The following is a 15907-nucleotide window of genomic DNA, read 5'->3' as shown; positions in this document are numbered from 1 at the left end:
ACTTGACCTCAACAAAGTTGTTTAAATAAAAAATCTAGGCAGAGAACAGAGTATGTAAAAACTCTGATGATGAAAGTGGTCAGTCATCAACAAATCCCCTGTATCTTTGACTTCTCTGAATGTTCCCTTTATCTCTTGATCTAACCGAAACCTGGCTCTCCCCTGAAGGCATTTCTTCCCCAGTTGTCCTCTCAAATGGTTGACAGTTTTTTCTCCCATGCTAGAATATCACTGGACCTAAAGAGGAAAGGTGACCTCATTGGTGCTTCCCAATTATTTCTTCCTCTTCACTAAAAGATCCCAGCTTTACATTTCATGTCATCAGATCAGACTGTCCAGTACTCAATTTGTCTCAGGTTTGTTTATCCTTCCTTGAAGGTTTTAGCTTCTGGCTTACTGTCATTATCTCCATCACTATTCTTGTACAAATCCTGATGATTCCTCCAATATCCTGGCTTCTCAATTCTTAGGTGTCCTTTCCTCCAATGACCCTTGCTTCTGCTATATTCAGCTACCCATTCCTATGGTCACATACAGAGAGTATTTCAACATTTGTCATATCATAGCACACATAAATAACATTTACACAGCACACTGGAGCAGAGAGGCTGCTTGTGATCAAACGCAACCAACCAGCCAAAGAGAGAAAGATCTGATCAATCCAAGCCGTGCCAGAAACTTCAAGGGCTGAGAGGGCCAATATCTTGTCACACCTGTATTCATTTGCTAGCACTTGAGACCTCATTATTACCAATGAATAACTATGTCCTTCTTATGCCCAATTTCAAGCAATCCACTCTCTGATTACCTTATCTTTCCAAAAATTTTTTGGCCCCACCATGACCTACCTACACTCTACTGATCTACAGTCATCTTTTTACTGTCTCTCACCTCCCTCATGTCCTCAAGTGTTTTCTTAGCCAATTTAGATTCCATAATTTATCATCGTAATCACTACCTCAACTTTTTGGCCCCTCTCTCCTGTCGTTGAACTCTGGCAAAGTTCCAACTCCAGTTAAATGCCATTTTCTGCCTACTTCCCACCTGCAATGCCCAAATGAGTATGGTTGAAAAAAAAACAGACAAAAGCATGCTACCTCTTCTCTTTCTATAGTCGGCCTTCCATATCCCTGGGTTCTACATCCACAGGTTCAACCAATCACATATAGAAAATATCCAGAAAAAAATATTCCAGAAAGTTCCAAAAAGCAAAACTTGAATTTGCCTTACTGGCAACTATTTACATAACATTCACATTGTATTTACAACTATTTATATAGCATTTACATTGCATTAGGTATTATAAGTAATCTAGAGATGATTTAAAGTATACAAGAGGATGTGCAGTAGGTTATATGAAACCACAATGCCATTTTGTTTAAGGGACTTGAGTATCTGCAGATTTTGATATTGGGGCAGGGGGCAGGGGTTGGGGTAGGGTGGGAAGGGTGGTAGGGGCATGTTTACTAGAACCAGTTGCCTTCAGATACCAAGGAATAACTGTATTTATGACTACACACTTATGCTGGACCCTACATTTCCCTATTTCATTACTATCTCATTTTTTGGAATTACTATTTCATACATTATTCTGTCCTCAAATCTGCAACACTTCGTCTCTCATCCGCATTGAAAGCTCCCATCCTGATAACTGAGCCTACACATTTCACCTTCCCTCCTAGATGAGCAGTGTGCTCCTACCCAAGGCCAATCTCGTCCACCTAGCTCTAGATTCTATTCCTTCTCACCTACTCAAGGACATTCTTCCAGCAACTGGCCCTCTCATTCATTTTTCTCTCTATACTGGGTTGTTGCCATCATGAAGTTATAAACATGCAGTAATTCCTCCCAACTCACATCCTCATTAAGCCACTTGCTTCATTTCTTTATTCCTGTTAAATGTAAAATTCAAGAGCACTATCTATATCTCTATTTCCAATTCTCCTTCTGTCCCTCTCCTTCACTTTTTTCAAAATTATGAAAAAAATCTCAAATATACATACAAGTAGAAATATAACAAACCCCCATATACCTATCACCAAGAGTCAACAATTATGAACATTTTGCTGCACTTTGCTTTTTTCTCAAGTATTTGAAAACAAATTCCACTCACAAAATTTCATCCATAAATACTTCAATATCACCTCTAAAAAATAGACATTTTTTTCATAACCACAATACCATTACCATATCTAACAAAATTAGCAGTAATTCCATGTCACCATCTATTACAGGGACCAGAACTAAACTTCCCTGTTTCCAACGGGCCTTTTTTTAAACCACTGGTTTGTTCAAATCAGGAACCAAGCAAGATCCACACATTGTATTTGGATGTCTTTTAAATTTCTCCATCTGAAACAGATCCTCCTCCCTTCCCTTCTTTTCATGTCATTGTCTTGTTGACAAAAACTAGACAGTTGTCTTACAGAATATCCTGTACTGTGTATGTCTGTTTGCTTTCTTGTGTTTTTTCACTCATTCCTCTAGCCCTGTTTTCTGTAAACTAGAAATTATATCTAAGGGTTTGATTAGATTCACCTTCAACTTTTGGGGCAAGAATGTGTCCTCAGTGGTGCTGCCATTCTCTCTTGGACACATTCCAACCGGGCTTTCACTTCCTGATCATCCTTCCAACAAAACTACTCATCATGATCACCAGTGACCTTCATAGTGGTGAAATTCAAATTCTCACTTCTAGTATTACTTGACCTAACAAGCAGCACTGACAGAGTTAACTAGTCTCTCCTCCTTGATATGCTTGCTTCACTTTTGTTTCTAAGATATCAGCTCTTTTGGTTGTCCTCTTAACTTTAGGTTGCATTTCTCCTCAGTTCTTAGCTGAGTTCTTTTCCCTTGTGTCATCCTAAAGGTTGGAATGCTCACCCCTCTTCTATCCTTTACCATGTCAAAACTCTGCATAACCACATCGTCTTATAGCTTCAAATACCATGTATAAGCTGCAACTCCTGAATGTATATCAGATTTCTCCCCTGAACTCATCTTGTATATCCTACTACCTTTACATAATGTCCTTTTACATGTCTAATAGGCATCTTAAACTGAACACATCCAAAACTGAACTCTTAATCTTACCACTCCCCAAAATCTGTTCCTCCCTCAATCCCTTACAATTTAGCAAATGGCTACTCCATATTTTTATGTGCTCAGGCTAAAAACCTTGGAATCATCCTTAACCCTCTTTCTTTATCAACCTTACATCCAATCCATTAAGAAATCCTATTGGTTCAACCTTCTAAATATATCCAGAATGCAACCCCCTATCTTTAGTGCTGTCACTCTGATCAATCATCAACTAAATCTTTGCAATAGTCTCCTAACTGGTCTCTCTGAGGCCATCCCACAATCTATTCTCAACATAGTTGCCAAAGTGATGCTTTTAAAACATAAATCAGATTACATCAACACCCACCAATCCATTAATGGTTTCACATTTCACTCAGGGTAAAAACCAATGTCCTTATAATGATGGTCCTCGGGGCTCTATGGGAGCTAACCTGTTTGCCTTCTCTAGCCATGCTTACCTACTTGCTTTCTCTGGAACATATCAAGCCTACTCCCACCTCTAGGTCTTTGTAAATGAGAAATAGAAGCTATTTTAATAGTATATTGACAGAGTTGAACTTTTGTTTCAAAGATTTTGGTCAAGGAATGGAGCATGTGAGAGGGCATGAGTAGAGGCAAGAAGGCAACTCAGAAGACAGTATCACCTCTTCTCAGACAGAAAAAAAAAAGTCCAGTTCTTCATTCTAAGGCCATCTTATATCATTCTATGACCCAGTTTTCATTTCCTGTAACTCCTAAAAGATGTTATTCTTTAATCTGTCCCCCTCAACTCCCAACCCATTTCTTTTGACCTTCAAACATGCACTGATCACTTCATCTCAAAAACAAAATCCAAAAAAGCAACCTAGAACACTTCAATCCAATTCTTTTCTCTCACTTTACCTTAGAATCACAAAAATGAAAAATCTGGAAGAAATAGTTTAGCCTAACACCTAACAGAATCAATTAAGCTGAATATGTTGAGTGTCTTGGATGTGTCACATATTACACTGGTTCTGAAAAAATGATAAAAAACTTAAGCAGTGAACACTTAGAACAACTTGACATCTCATTTCTTTCTCTATAAAACTTCTAAGACTATCTCCTTCCACCATTTCTTCACAATTTATCCTTGCTTTATTTCACTGCAATTGAGCTCCTCGTGCCTGCTATATGAAGACAACTCAGTAGAAGTCTAGTGACTCCTTCCAATTAAAAGCATGCCATTTCCCAGTTCTCTTCCTACTTTTCTGTAGCATCCCTTGCCTTCTAAGACACTATATTTTTATTATTTTTATCTTTTGTTGAGATAATTTCTTTCTTTATTAGTTGATTCTTTCTTTTTTAATGACCTCAGATCCCTCTGGGCAAACTACAAACATGAATTCTTTGCTCTTTCTCATTGGCAAAGTATCCTTAAATCATGAATATATCAATCAGTTCTATTTTTATGTCCCTTATCGGTTTATCTTCTCAATATTTATCTTACCCAAGCTCCAGAAGTAAGAACTTTAGGATTTTCCTATAAGGCAATATACATAAAAAGTGTTATAATCCTCCATAGGTGAATGGCTTTACCCTAGCTCAGGATGTTCATAGCCTTTACTTGAAACAGACAGTATTTAGTTGTAGAAAACACCAAGTTATTGAAATGGTATATTAAAACTCCATTCTTCTGGTCAGGGTTTTTTTAACCTCAGGTATTAAACCAACTTTTACTCACTCTTCAAAGCATTTAAAATTACAATAGCACTTTACTTACTTGGCTTGACACTGGCATTTTCTGGAACAAGCTCTTGAGATGTCTCATCTAACTCAAAAAGAATTCTACCTTCCAAGGCTGGAATGTTGACATCTTTCAAACCAAAGTGTCTATTTCGTTCATATTCCTTATGTCTGTTTTCTTTCTGAGACAGTGATTTTCTATGAGCAATTTTAGTTCTAATCATGTCAGTACTTAAGTCCTTTCTGTGTCGATTGGCAAAATGTGATGAAGACATCCTATCAGGAAAAAGAAAGACCAATTTACATGGAGTTTCATTTTATTATTTAAAAAATTAACATTCCCGGGGGAGGGTATAGCTCAAGCGGTAGAGTGCATGCTTAGCATGCATAAAGTCCTGGGTTCAGTCCCCAGTACCTCCTCCAAAAATAAATAAACCTAATTACCCCCCAAAAATTAAAAAAAAATTAACATCCCAGTTCACCTCCTATCCCACCTCAGAGCCTTATGAAATAAAAATTTTAAAATACAAAGTGGAATAAATATGTGACTGAAGACTAGGAAGGAGGTTATCAAAAGATAAGACACTACAACCTATTTTGGGGTTCTGAACAGGATTTGCTTGACAGATGAAGTGAAGCCCAGGAAGCTAAGGTTCAGAAAATAAATAAGAGGTTCTAGGCTTACCATACATAGAGAACATTGCAAAATACAGTATGAAGTAAAGGTGAAAACAGGAAAAGTTAAGTGAAGGACAGTATACAGAATAGTTTCCTTAATCTTCTCCTGGGGATGAATGCAGGCAGCCTGGCATCTTTTCTCAAGCCAAAAAGCAAAACAAACAAAACACACGAGAGGCCTGTTAGGTACGAAAGATAAACAGGCAGTTAGATTGAGAAAAAGAAGAGTTTTCAGAAGAAGTGACACGGTGATACAGAAGGATAACCACATCAGTTTTCCCTGGTGAGGGCAGAATAAAATTCCTTTCAGCTATGTAAGAAGTCATATAATTTACTAGGCATATACTTTTTTCTTAGAAAGACCCTTGAGAAAGTATTCAAGCAAAACAAGGGAGAATAATAAGAAAGACGATGTCATGGGCTCCAACGTGGAGTAAAAGAATAAAGAAAAATGGAAAGGCTAAGGACATCACCTGTACAGCTGGTATAGAGAACAACAAGTCAAACTGGAGAAAGAAGACTGGTTCTCTAGGGAAAAGTCTTGACAGCTAGAAAGGAAAGGAAAGAAAAAAAGGACAGAGGGTCTACCATTAGGAAGTTTAAAATATAAGCACACTATACTCTTCAATAACAGGAATAACCAAGAAAAGTTCACTAGAACATTGCAGATAAAAGAAAAATCTGCACAAGAAATGCAACAAATGAAAATGTTACATGATTTTAAGCAATCAACAGAGTATAAAAAATGAGAATTCATCCGATGCTAATAACATTCTCCTTTAAGAGCCCAGGGAAAGTGATAAAGGACTGCTTTTTATCAAGAACTCTTCTCTACTAGTTGATTTGCCACTTCCTGCAAATATTAATTAGCTAAATATTAAAGAAAAATTAAAATTATGTATTAGTTATTTTAAAATAAAGCATAGCACTATACACAGCAGAGAGAGAGAGAGAACTAACACTGAAGGTATATTTAATCATCCTCTAAACTCTAAAAAGGTAGTATAACTGCCGTTACACAGATGAGGTAAATTAAATGCCCACATTAGCACAGCTAAGGCAGTGGAGCTGGAATCCCAAGCCAGGGAGCCTGGCTCTTCACATACATCTAAATTCTCTTCTTTGGCTGACAGGCGCTCCTTCCAGCTTGAAAGGCTAGAATGCCTCAGTCTTGCCTAAAGGTTGTCACCTCGGGCGTTTTTAGTTGTCGTAGAATCTGGAAGGAGCTACAGGAATCATGTTGGGGCCAAAGGCCAGTTACGCCCCGGTGGTCAAATGCTGACTGCTACGTAGATCATGGCAACAATATTTACTCTTCCGGGGGGCTGCGTCATCAGCTTCGGGAAGGACAGGTAACCTAGTCCTAAGAGGCACCTCCCCTAAGCGGCGTCCAGCTCGCAGCCGCCAGTCCTCAGATCCTTCTAGACCTTCTAGAAGGACGCGGACCAGCACCGTCCCTCTAACTCTCCAGCATCCACTTACCTGAGGCAGTTTCTAGCGTGAAACCTCAACCAAACTAAAAGTAAAGGAACCCTCTGGGCTTGGACGACCACCGCCGCCTCTGAAGAAGGAACGCCTACTACCTAAGACTCTGCAAAATTCAAACTTCCCACACAGAGCCTCTGATTGGATGTATTTTAACCAACACTTCCGGCAAAAGTGCCCGCCCCTTCCCCTTGATGAGGCTTCCGATTGGTTCGCTCCTTGCACTATTTGAATTGATTGAAAGGTGACCGGACGGTTCAAAGGCCGGGTATGAGCGGAATCCATGCGCCGGGCCGCGACCCGTATTGATGACGGGCGGAGTGGTGGGCGTGCCGTAGCCGGGCGAGGGGCGGAAGTGGCCGACCCCTGACCCCGGGCTACGCTTGAATCCGTCCTGGAGCCCCGAGCGTATCCGAAAAAGGACTGAGGCACTCGGACGGAGAGAGGGGACTCAGAGTTTGCAGGGCTTTTTAATGTCCTTATTTAGTCGCATAAATCCTGCAGAGCTTACTGGAGTGCTTCTTCACTTAAGGTTTTAAAGAAAGGACTTGCCACAGCAGATTTCTCCTTACATCTTTTAGTGTTACTTTTCAACGTTACCAGTGTTTTCCCCCGTGTCTATTTTTTTAATAGAGGTAAAATTTAAATAGAATGAAAAGCGTAGTTTTTTTTGGTATATGATTTGATGAGTTTTGCTAAATGTCAGCGGCTGTGTAACCACCAACCAATCAGGATATAAAACATTTCCATCACCCAAGAGTTCCCTCAAGCACCTCTCCAGTCTCCCACCACTTAGACAACTCCTCTGAGTTTTATCACGATAAAAATAAAGGAGGTAGGTACTCATTCCTGTCTGCATTCTTTCTCTCAGGTGTATTCTGAAATCCACCCGTACTGTTGCGGGAATCGGCAGTTGTTTTCATTGCTGGAGTATTTCGTTGAATACTTTGCTTACCCATTCAGCTGTTGATGGACATTTGGATTGGTCCAGTTTTTAGTTATTATGAATAAATTGCTATAAACATTCTTGTACAAGTCTTTGTGAACATATTTTATTTCGCTTGGGGAAATATAGATGTGGAATTTCTGGGCCATTCTGAGTATGCTTAACTTTATAAGAAATTGCCAAGCAGTTTTCCAAAGTGGTTGTACTATTGTATACTCTCACTAGTGATAGCGAAGAGGTCCATGTTGTTCCAGATGCTTGTCAACATTTGGAGTTGTCACTCTTTAATTTTAACCACTCTAGTAGGTGTAAAATGGTATCACTTGAATTTTGTAGTTCTTCAGTGACATGATAAGCATCTTTTCACTTGCTTATTTTTATATCTTGTTTTGTGGAATGTCTTTTCTTGTCTTTTGCCTATGTTTTTAAAATTGAGGTTTATCTTTTTAAATTTGGTTGTCTTTTTAGTATTCATTTGTGGAAGCTCTATTTATTCTGGGTACAAATCCTTTTTTAGACATACGTTTTTTGAATATATTCTCCCAGTCTGTGGTTTGACTTTTTAAAATAAAGATGTTTAATTTTAGAATAGTTTTAGATTAACAGAAAAATCACAAAGATAGTGGAGTAAGTTCCCATATGCCCCACATTGATTTCCTCGTTACATGTTTTACGTTTGTTACAATTAATGAAATGATACTGCTACATTATTAGTAACTAAAATTCATACTTTATTCAGATTTCCTTAGTTTTTACCCACTGATCTTTTTCTAGTCCAAGATACCACATTACATTTGGTCATCATGGTGCATTCGGCCTGTTAGACTGTGACCGTTTCTCAGACCTTTCCTTACTTTTGGTAACCTTGACAGTTTTGAGGAGTACTGTCATTCTGAGGAGTACAGGTATTCTGTAGAATGCCCCTCATAGGAATTTGTTTGATGTTTTTCCCATAATTAGACTAGGGTTATGAATTTTTGGGAAAAAGACTGTAAAGGTGAAGTGCTATTCTCATCATAGCCCATCAAGAGTACATAATGTCAACATGATTTATTCTGCTAATGCTTACCTTGATGACTTGGCTGAGGTAGTGTTTGTCAGATTTCTCCAATGTAAAATTACTCTTTCCCTCCCTTTCCATACTGTACTCTTCGGAGGGAAGGAAGTATGGGCAGACTAAAAGACTGGGAAACTATATTCCATCTTCCTGAGTACAAACTATGAACAAAAACTATTTGGAATTATTCTGCATGGGAGATTTGTCTCTTCTTACCCATTATTTATGCAATCATTTCTATCAGGACTTCTGAATATTTATTTTATACTTTGGGTTATATGCTAATACTACTTTATTTTGTTGCTTACATTGTTCTAACTTCCGCCATTGGTAGTTCTTTCAGTTTGTTCCTCCATCACTTGGACGTGGACCTCTCATTGTGGGTTTTTTGTTTGTTTGTTTTATTTTTTTTTACTTTCTAGCTCTACAAGATGCTCCAGGTTCATCTTGTATTTTCCTTGCCCTGCTACTAGAACCAGCCATTTCTCTAAGGAGCACTGGTTCCTTTTTTTTGGCAAATGGTACTAGAAACCAATTTCTGGGCAGTAGGTGTGCACCTTGCTACTGGGGAGGTTCTCAGCTGACAGAGTGAAGAAATATACCTGTCTATACTAACCTATGTATACACATATCTATAAATATTTCTATATGTAGACATCTATATCTACATTAACCTAATCATGAGTTCATGCTGTTATCTCCAGTGCTAATCCATTACCACATGGATCATTCAAGCTCTTCCCCTTGCTTATCTGTAACCTCCCACCCCAACAGTAGAAAACCTGGCTCTGTGGGTTGCCTTTGCATTTTCCTCATAGCATCACTGGTGAATAGAGGGTTTAAGTTTGATGAAGTCCAATTTATCAATTTTTCTTTTATCTTTAGTGCTTTGTTTCCCCTCTGAGAAATATTTGCCTACCACAAAGTTATGATGTTATTCTCCTATGTTTTCCTCTAGAAACTTGGTAGCTTTAGCTCTTGTTTAGGTCTGTGACCACCTTGAATTAATTTGTGTGTGGTATCTCTAATATCTTCTCATTTTTTCAAAACATTGTCCAGCACCACATATAAATAAAATTTGTATGTATGGCTGTTTGTAGGGGAAATTCCCTCTTCAAAGCCTCTGGTGATTTCTCTGAGTTAACTAAAACTAACGCACTTTAATGCATTAAGAAGTACAGAACAAAGTGTAACATATGGAAAGATACAGCACTGCATTTCAATTCATTTAGCAATAAGAGTGAGATTAGCAGCATCGGTGAGAATGATTTCAGTTGAAAGATGGTGGCAGAAACCAGACGGCAATGAATTAAATCTTCATTGGGAATTACTGAAACATAGGCAGACAGTATAACTGAGGAATCAGCAATTTTAGTGATGGAAAGGACTTTAAAGATTAGTGACTTGTACAAGATCCCACAGCTACTTAAATAGCAGAGTCAGTACTCAAACCTAGGTATTTTCATTTTTCTTGCTGGAAACGTAGCTTGTTTCTATATTGATTTGCGAATGGAAAGGAGTATAGGCTTTGGAATCAAGTGGATGGGGTTTAAATCACCACTTCACATCGGGCAAGTTTTCTGTACTTCTCTGAATCTCCATTTCCTTACCTACCTCTCAGGAATGTTGAGAAGATGAAATGAAATTATTAGGTCCAATTCTACTTCCAGCAGGATGCTCACAATACAAGGTTACTAACTCCTTCCTCCAAAATCAACCTCAGAGGAGCTACAGAGGGAAACAAAACAAAACAAAACAGAAAATAGCCAAGTTACCTGACAAACACCCAAATACCAAGGAAATAGAAAATTCTAGGGCAAAATGGCTATTCTGAACTGGTGTTTATGGGCCAATGCATATGCCTGGGGCAGGAGACAATGGAGGATAAAATAGGAAAGAAATTCTTTGGCTTTTGCTACTTCCCCGCTCTTCTCTTGGGACAAACTGCACCTACTTCTATATAGCAGCAACTAAGATCTTCAGGAGATACAGAGGGAAAAGTTGAAATAGATATTTTAAGGTGAACAAATATCTTTGTAATATTTGTTATTGTTTAAAAACTGGTACTACCAAAGGAAAAGAATATATATTCACAATAACCTAGAATGAAACTCTCTAGATAATATCAAGATATGGAAGGTGGAAGTGAAGGAAAAGTAAGAGATATGAGGATGTGCTAAAATTCTTGTCTAATACATAATTTTTTAAAAGTACAAAACAGAAAAAGTGAGGCAAATTGAAACTACAAATTAAGATGATACACAAAGTTACAAATATAGAGATTTATAGTAAGTATAAATGGAATAAACTCAGTCAGAAGATAGGTTGGATTTTAGAAGTCCAGATATATTCTGTTTAAAAGACATATGCCTAAAGCACATGGATATAAAGAGTGAAAAGTAAAAGGATGGTATACACTGTCAGGCAAATACTAACCAGCAGAAAGCTGGTACATTGTTAAGGATAGAGAGGGTCACAGTGGAATGATAAATGATTCAATTCACCAAGCTAGAACAGTTTGACATGTGCACATCTAATAAAATAGCTTCACAATAGATAAGCAAATATTTACAGAGCTACAGAAAAATATTGATAAATCCACCATTATGAGCAATTCAGTAAATTTCTCTCATTATTGATAGGCCAAACAGACAAAATTTTATCAAGGACATATAGAAGATGTGAACAAAACAATTTAAAACTTGGCCAAATGAACATCCAACAATCGGAAAATACATATTTTTCTCAAGTTTGTATGGAACAGTTACAAATAATCATATATTAGGCCATGAAAGAAAGCTTCAATAAATTCCACAGAATAGATATCCAATTAAGAACAAAAAGATAAATTAAAAATCTGTTAAATAACTCTTGGCTTAAGAAGAACTTAAGAAGGAAAATTTTAAATGCCTAAAACTAAATGATAATGAAAAGAATATGAACCAAAATTTGTGAGATAATGAAAAATAAATGTTTGAGGGAAATTTTGAGCCTTAAATGCTTATGTTAGAAAAGCAGAAAGTTTCAAAATTAGTGCACTATCCCTCTTAAGAAATAAGAAAAATAACAACAGAGTGATATCAAAAAAATAGGGAGAAAGAAATAATAAAGGAAAGAAAAGAAAGCAGTGAAATAGAAAGCAAGATTCAATTAGAAATTCAACAAAGTTAAGCTTAATTCTTTGAAAAAATTAAAATAGATAAAACTCTAGCAAGATTGATTCAAAAAAGAAAACACCATATCATGAATGAGGATACATGAAGAGAATAGCACTATACCAGTTATTTATTGCTGTGTAACAAATTATCCTAAAATTTGTAGCATACAATGACAACCATAATATTTGTTCTTGATTCAATGGATCAGGAATTTGGGCAGATATCAGTGAGATGGTTCATCCCTGCTTCATTTCTATGGTCTCAGCTGGGATGGATAGGGCTCTCTCTTCTCATTCTTTCATCCCATTCTCCCACTTGAGCAGAGGATTCAAGATGGTCTCACCCAACTTTGTGGGGCCTTGTTGCTGACCATCACCTGGGGCCACTCCTTCTACATGGTTATTCTCCAGCAGATTCTCCACTTGGCCTCTTTCTCCAGCAGCCTAGCTTGGCTTTCTGTACATGGCAGCTAAGTTCCTTCTCAGCACATGTGGAAGCCCTCTTAAGACCTGGGTTTGGAAATCCAAGAATGTCAGTACTACCTCATTCTATTGGCCAAAGCAAGTCACAGGGCTAGCCCAGATTCAAGGGGTTCAGTCTTACGGGAGGGGTATCAAGTCATGTTCAAAGGGAAGTGGGCACAGGGTGAAATGATTCATTAGGAACCATTTTTCACAGTCTACAGCAGAGGCATAATTATGGATAAAGTACTCAAAAGACAAGAAGAGAATACCTTCAAGACCATTGTGCCAATTTTGAAAACTTAGATTAATGCATAAATTCAATAAAAACTTAAGTAGTCCTACAACTAATTAAAGACATTAAAACTGTGATTTAAAATGTTCCTGTAACGAAACAGCAGGCCGAAATAGTTTTACAGATAACTTCTATGTAACAGGTGACTCCTCCAATGCAGTTCATAGTAAAGTCAATAGAAGAAAGAAAGCATACATAAAGAATGCCATCTTTCTTATTACAAATGAAATCAAGAACCTCTAAGTTGCCCACTGTAAGTGGTGGCAGCTGGTCTTCGCAGCACCAACTTAATCTCTCTGAAATACACCATCCCATAGGGATCTTTAGCCCATGTGATCAGTCCACTGATTCTTTGTAACTGAAACAAGGCTGGTTTATTTTCAAATAGGACTTTACTTTAAGTGCTAGGGTATTGTGGAAGGAAAATATGTCATGCTGTATTTCTTAAACATTTTCCATTGCATAGATCCAAGGGTAGAAGAGAGTTCATAGTATCTCCAATGGTCTGAGGAAGCATCCCACAGTGGTCCATCTCATTCTAAAATTTGTTAAACTCTCACATTTTCCCTTAAAAATCATATTGATGCATCTATCTTCATAAAATATGAAGTCTATATGGAATTTATTTAGTATTTGATTCCTAACATCTTCAGCAAAGATAGATACTCCAGGAGGAAGCCCCATGATTTTCCTGTGATTTGATGTTTTCCAGCGTGGGAAGCACAGGAGGTAATCTGATTTGCTACAGACCTGGTGTAGTCTCAAGGGAACCCAGAAATAAAGAACTTGCATAAATTTTCCCACTTCACCGTCTTGTCTCCCTTCATATTTAGGGCACATCTATTAAGCCCACCACCCAGGGTCTGCTCCTCCAGGTCTAGACAAGCCCTGTCTGCTTTTGTAGAGCTGGCCTGCACAGTTCTCATGTCCTGGTTGGAGAGCCACTGCTTCCTGAGGTAGATGGGATGATCTCATTCAGAGAAGGCCATCTAAATAGTTGTATGGCTTTATTCTTTCAAACTTCAACAGGATAATCATATTTTGGTACAACACAAATCCTCAATTCTTTTTTTTTTTTAAATCCTCAATTCTTAATCGAGAAAAATGCACATATGTAGTCAGGGGAGAGAGGTTCAGGTGTCTAGTATCAGCTCAGCTCATTACAGTATAATGGGAAATTCCTGGCCGAGACTTAAAGCTGGATTTCAGCCTTGGCCATACCATTTATGTCACGTTTATTTTTGGGCATATGGTGGCCCTGAACCTTAGTTTTCCCATATACAAACCATGGGAATGATAATGTCTGTCTACATACATACTGATAGAGTTGTGTTAAGAATGAAATGAAAACAATATATGTGAAAAACTTCTGAAAGTTGTTAAGCTCTATATAGATAAAACCTGCTGTAGGTAAGTATTTTTAACTGGGGAAAAATAAGGAAATGATGTTTATAAATACCATAGTCAACTTACACTATTTTAAAAAAATTACTATTAGGCTCTTCTGATAGAAGGTCTTTGGAAAATATATGTTTTCCAAAGTGATTGTCTGGGAGTCAATTGTTCCTTTCAACAAATTCAGAAATCATGCCAGTAGTCTCAACAAACAAGATAGGGATAGAAGGAGGTAGAACCTCTAGAACAAAAAGAGCTATTAGATTTCTATGGAATTTTATTTATCTATGTTATATTTAAGCACTTCTAGGTTAAACTACATAATTAAATTGGCAAAGATAGCACAGTTCTTTTAGTTGCAATTTTTACTATCAGAAGGACACATTCTTCCCAGTTAAAGAAACATTTATAAGTTAATAAGTACAGGTCTGCAAAATTATTGTCCTTTCTGTAAACTTTAACTGTGCAACACTTATGATACATACAACCTAAAATAATGATGACCTAAATTCAGAGTGGTATCTCAGTACTGAAAATTAAAGAATCAGCGGTTATTATAATTGTAGAAACCCTGAAATAAAAAACTGTCAAGAAAGAGGCTGTGGAAAAGAGGTCATAGTACCAGTTAAAAATATATCAACATTCTATTAGTATGTGTTCTAGGATAAATGAATACACATATATAGAAGAAGGAATGCTATAAATAAATTGTTAATTTTCTGTGTGGCAGGGAAATTATGCCAAAATCATATTAATAACAATGAATTCAGGTGTGTGGATGGAGCATTATTTTTACATAACTGATGACACTGTAAATTAGTATAATTTATTTTGGAAAACACTTTGGCAGTATGTGCCAAGAGCCATAAAAACTTCAGAGCCTTTTTGACCCCGAAATGCCATATCTGATGATCTGCCATAAAATCATATGCCTAAAGGTGCTCACCAGTTTCCTGACAATGAAAAACTGGAAGCTATTTAAGTAAGAATATGGGAATGGGTTAGTGAAGAGTCTAATATACATGATGACATATTACATAATCACTAAAAATGTAACAGTGAAGGCCAATTAAACACATAGAAAAATGCATAGGACCTAGTGTTAGTATTCAGTGTAATGTATGATGCTTGTTCACTGTTGAAAAAAGTGAACAGGAATATATCAAAATTGTAATAGCCATGTTAAAGTGGAGATAGAGAAGATTGTTTCCAAAATGTTTAACAGTAAGATGCTGTTACTTACAACTACAATGTGTTAAATTATTACCACAATGTCAATCTTAAGAAAGATCACAATGACTGTAAACTTTAGACATGTGTTTATTTGCAGACTTAGAGATTATAAGATCTCAATGTATTCACATAGTTTGGAAAGTGGGGAATTTTCTCATTTACTCCAATTGCATAGCCATTTTTATGCAGTTTTTAATACTCTAAAAGGATATTTATTAATCAAATGGTAAAAAGTGGTGGGGTAGTAGGGTGGACTCAAACTAATTAAATTAATTTATCGAATTGTATTAATTTGTATTTATTCACTTGCCTATTCTTTTAATCAGTTATAGGACCTAATTTAGATAACTAGTTTTCCAATTTTTAATTCTTTTTGTGGAGTTTAACATTCATTGAGCCCTAAGTACCAAG

General features: G+C 37.0%; 1 protein-coding gene across 2 annotated transcripts in view; it reads right to left on the bottom strand.

Annotated features, from left to right (window-relative positions):
- DLGAP5 (DLG associated protein 5) overlaps positions 1-7086 on the bottom strand; it is a 37375-nt gene extending 30289 nt beyond the window's left edge. The window contains exons 1-2 of one of the 2 annotated variants that reach the window (XM_010962190.3): positions 6949-7086; positions 4826-5064 (exon numbers count right to left, since the gene is read on the bottom strand). In XM_010962190.3, the coding sequence (XP_010960492.2) occupies positions 4826-5063 (238 nt within the window). In that variant the 5' untranslated portion in view covers position 5064; positions 6949-7086. Of the gene's footprint in view, positions 1-4825; positions 5065-5939; positions 5959-6948 lie in introns of those variants that run through there. The other variant, XM_074365492.1, reaches the window with a different exon arrangement.
- Positions 7087-15907: the final 8821 nt, after the last annotated feature.

This window comes from Camelus bactrianus, chromosome 6, assembly GCF_048773025.1.
Source record: "Camelus bactrianus isolate YW-2024 breed Bactrian camel chromosome 6, ASM4877302v1, whole genome shotgun sequence".
NCBI lineage: Eukaryota > Metazoa > Chordata > Mammalia > Artiodactyla > Camelidae > Camelus > Camelus bactrianus.
This window is presented reverse-complemented; position numbering and strand designations above follow the sequence as displayed.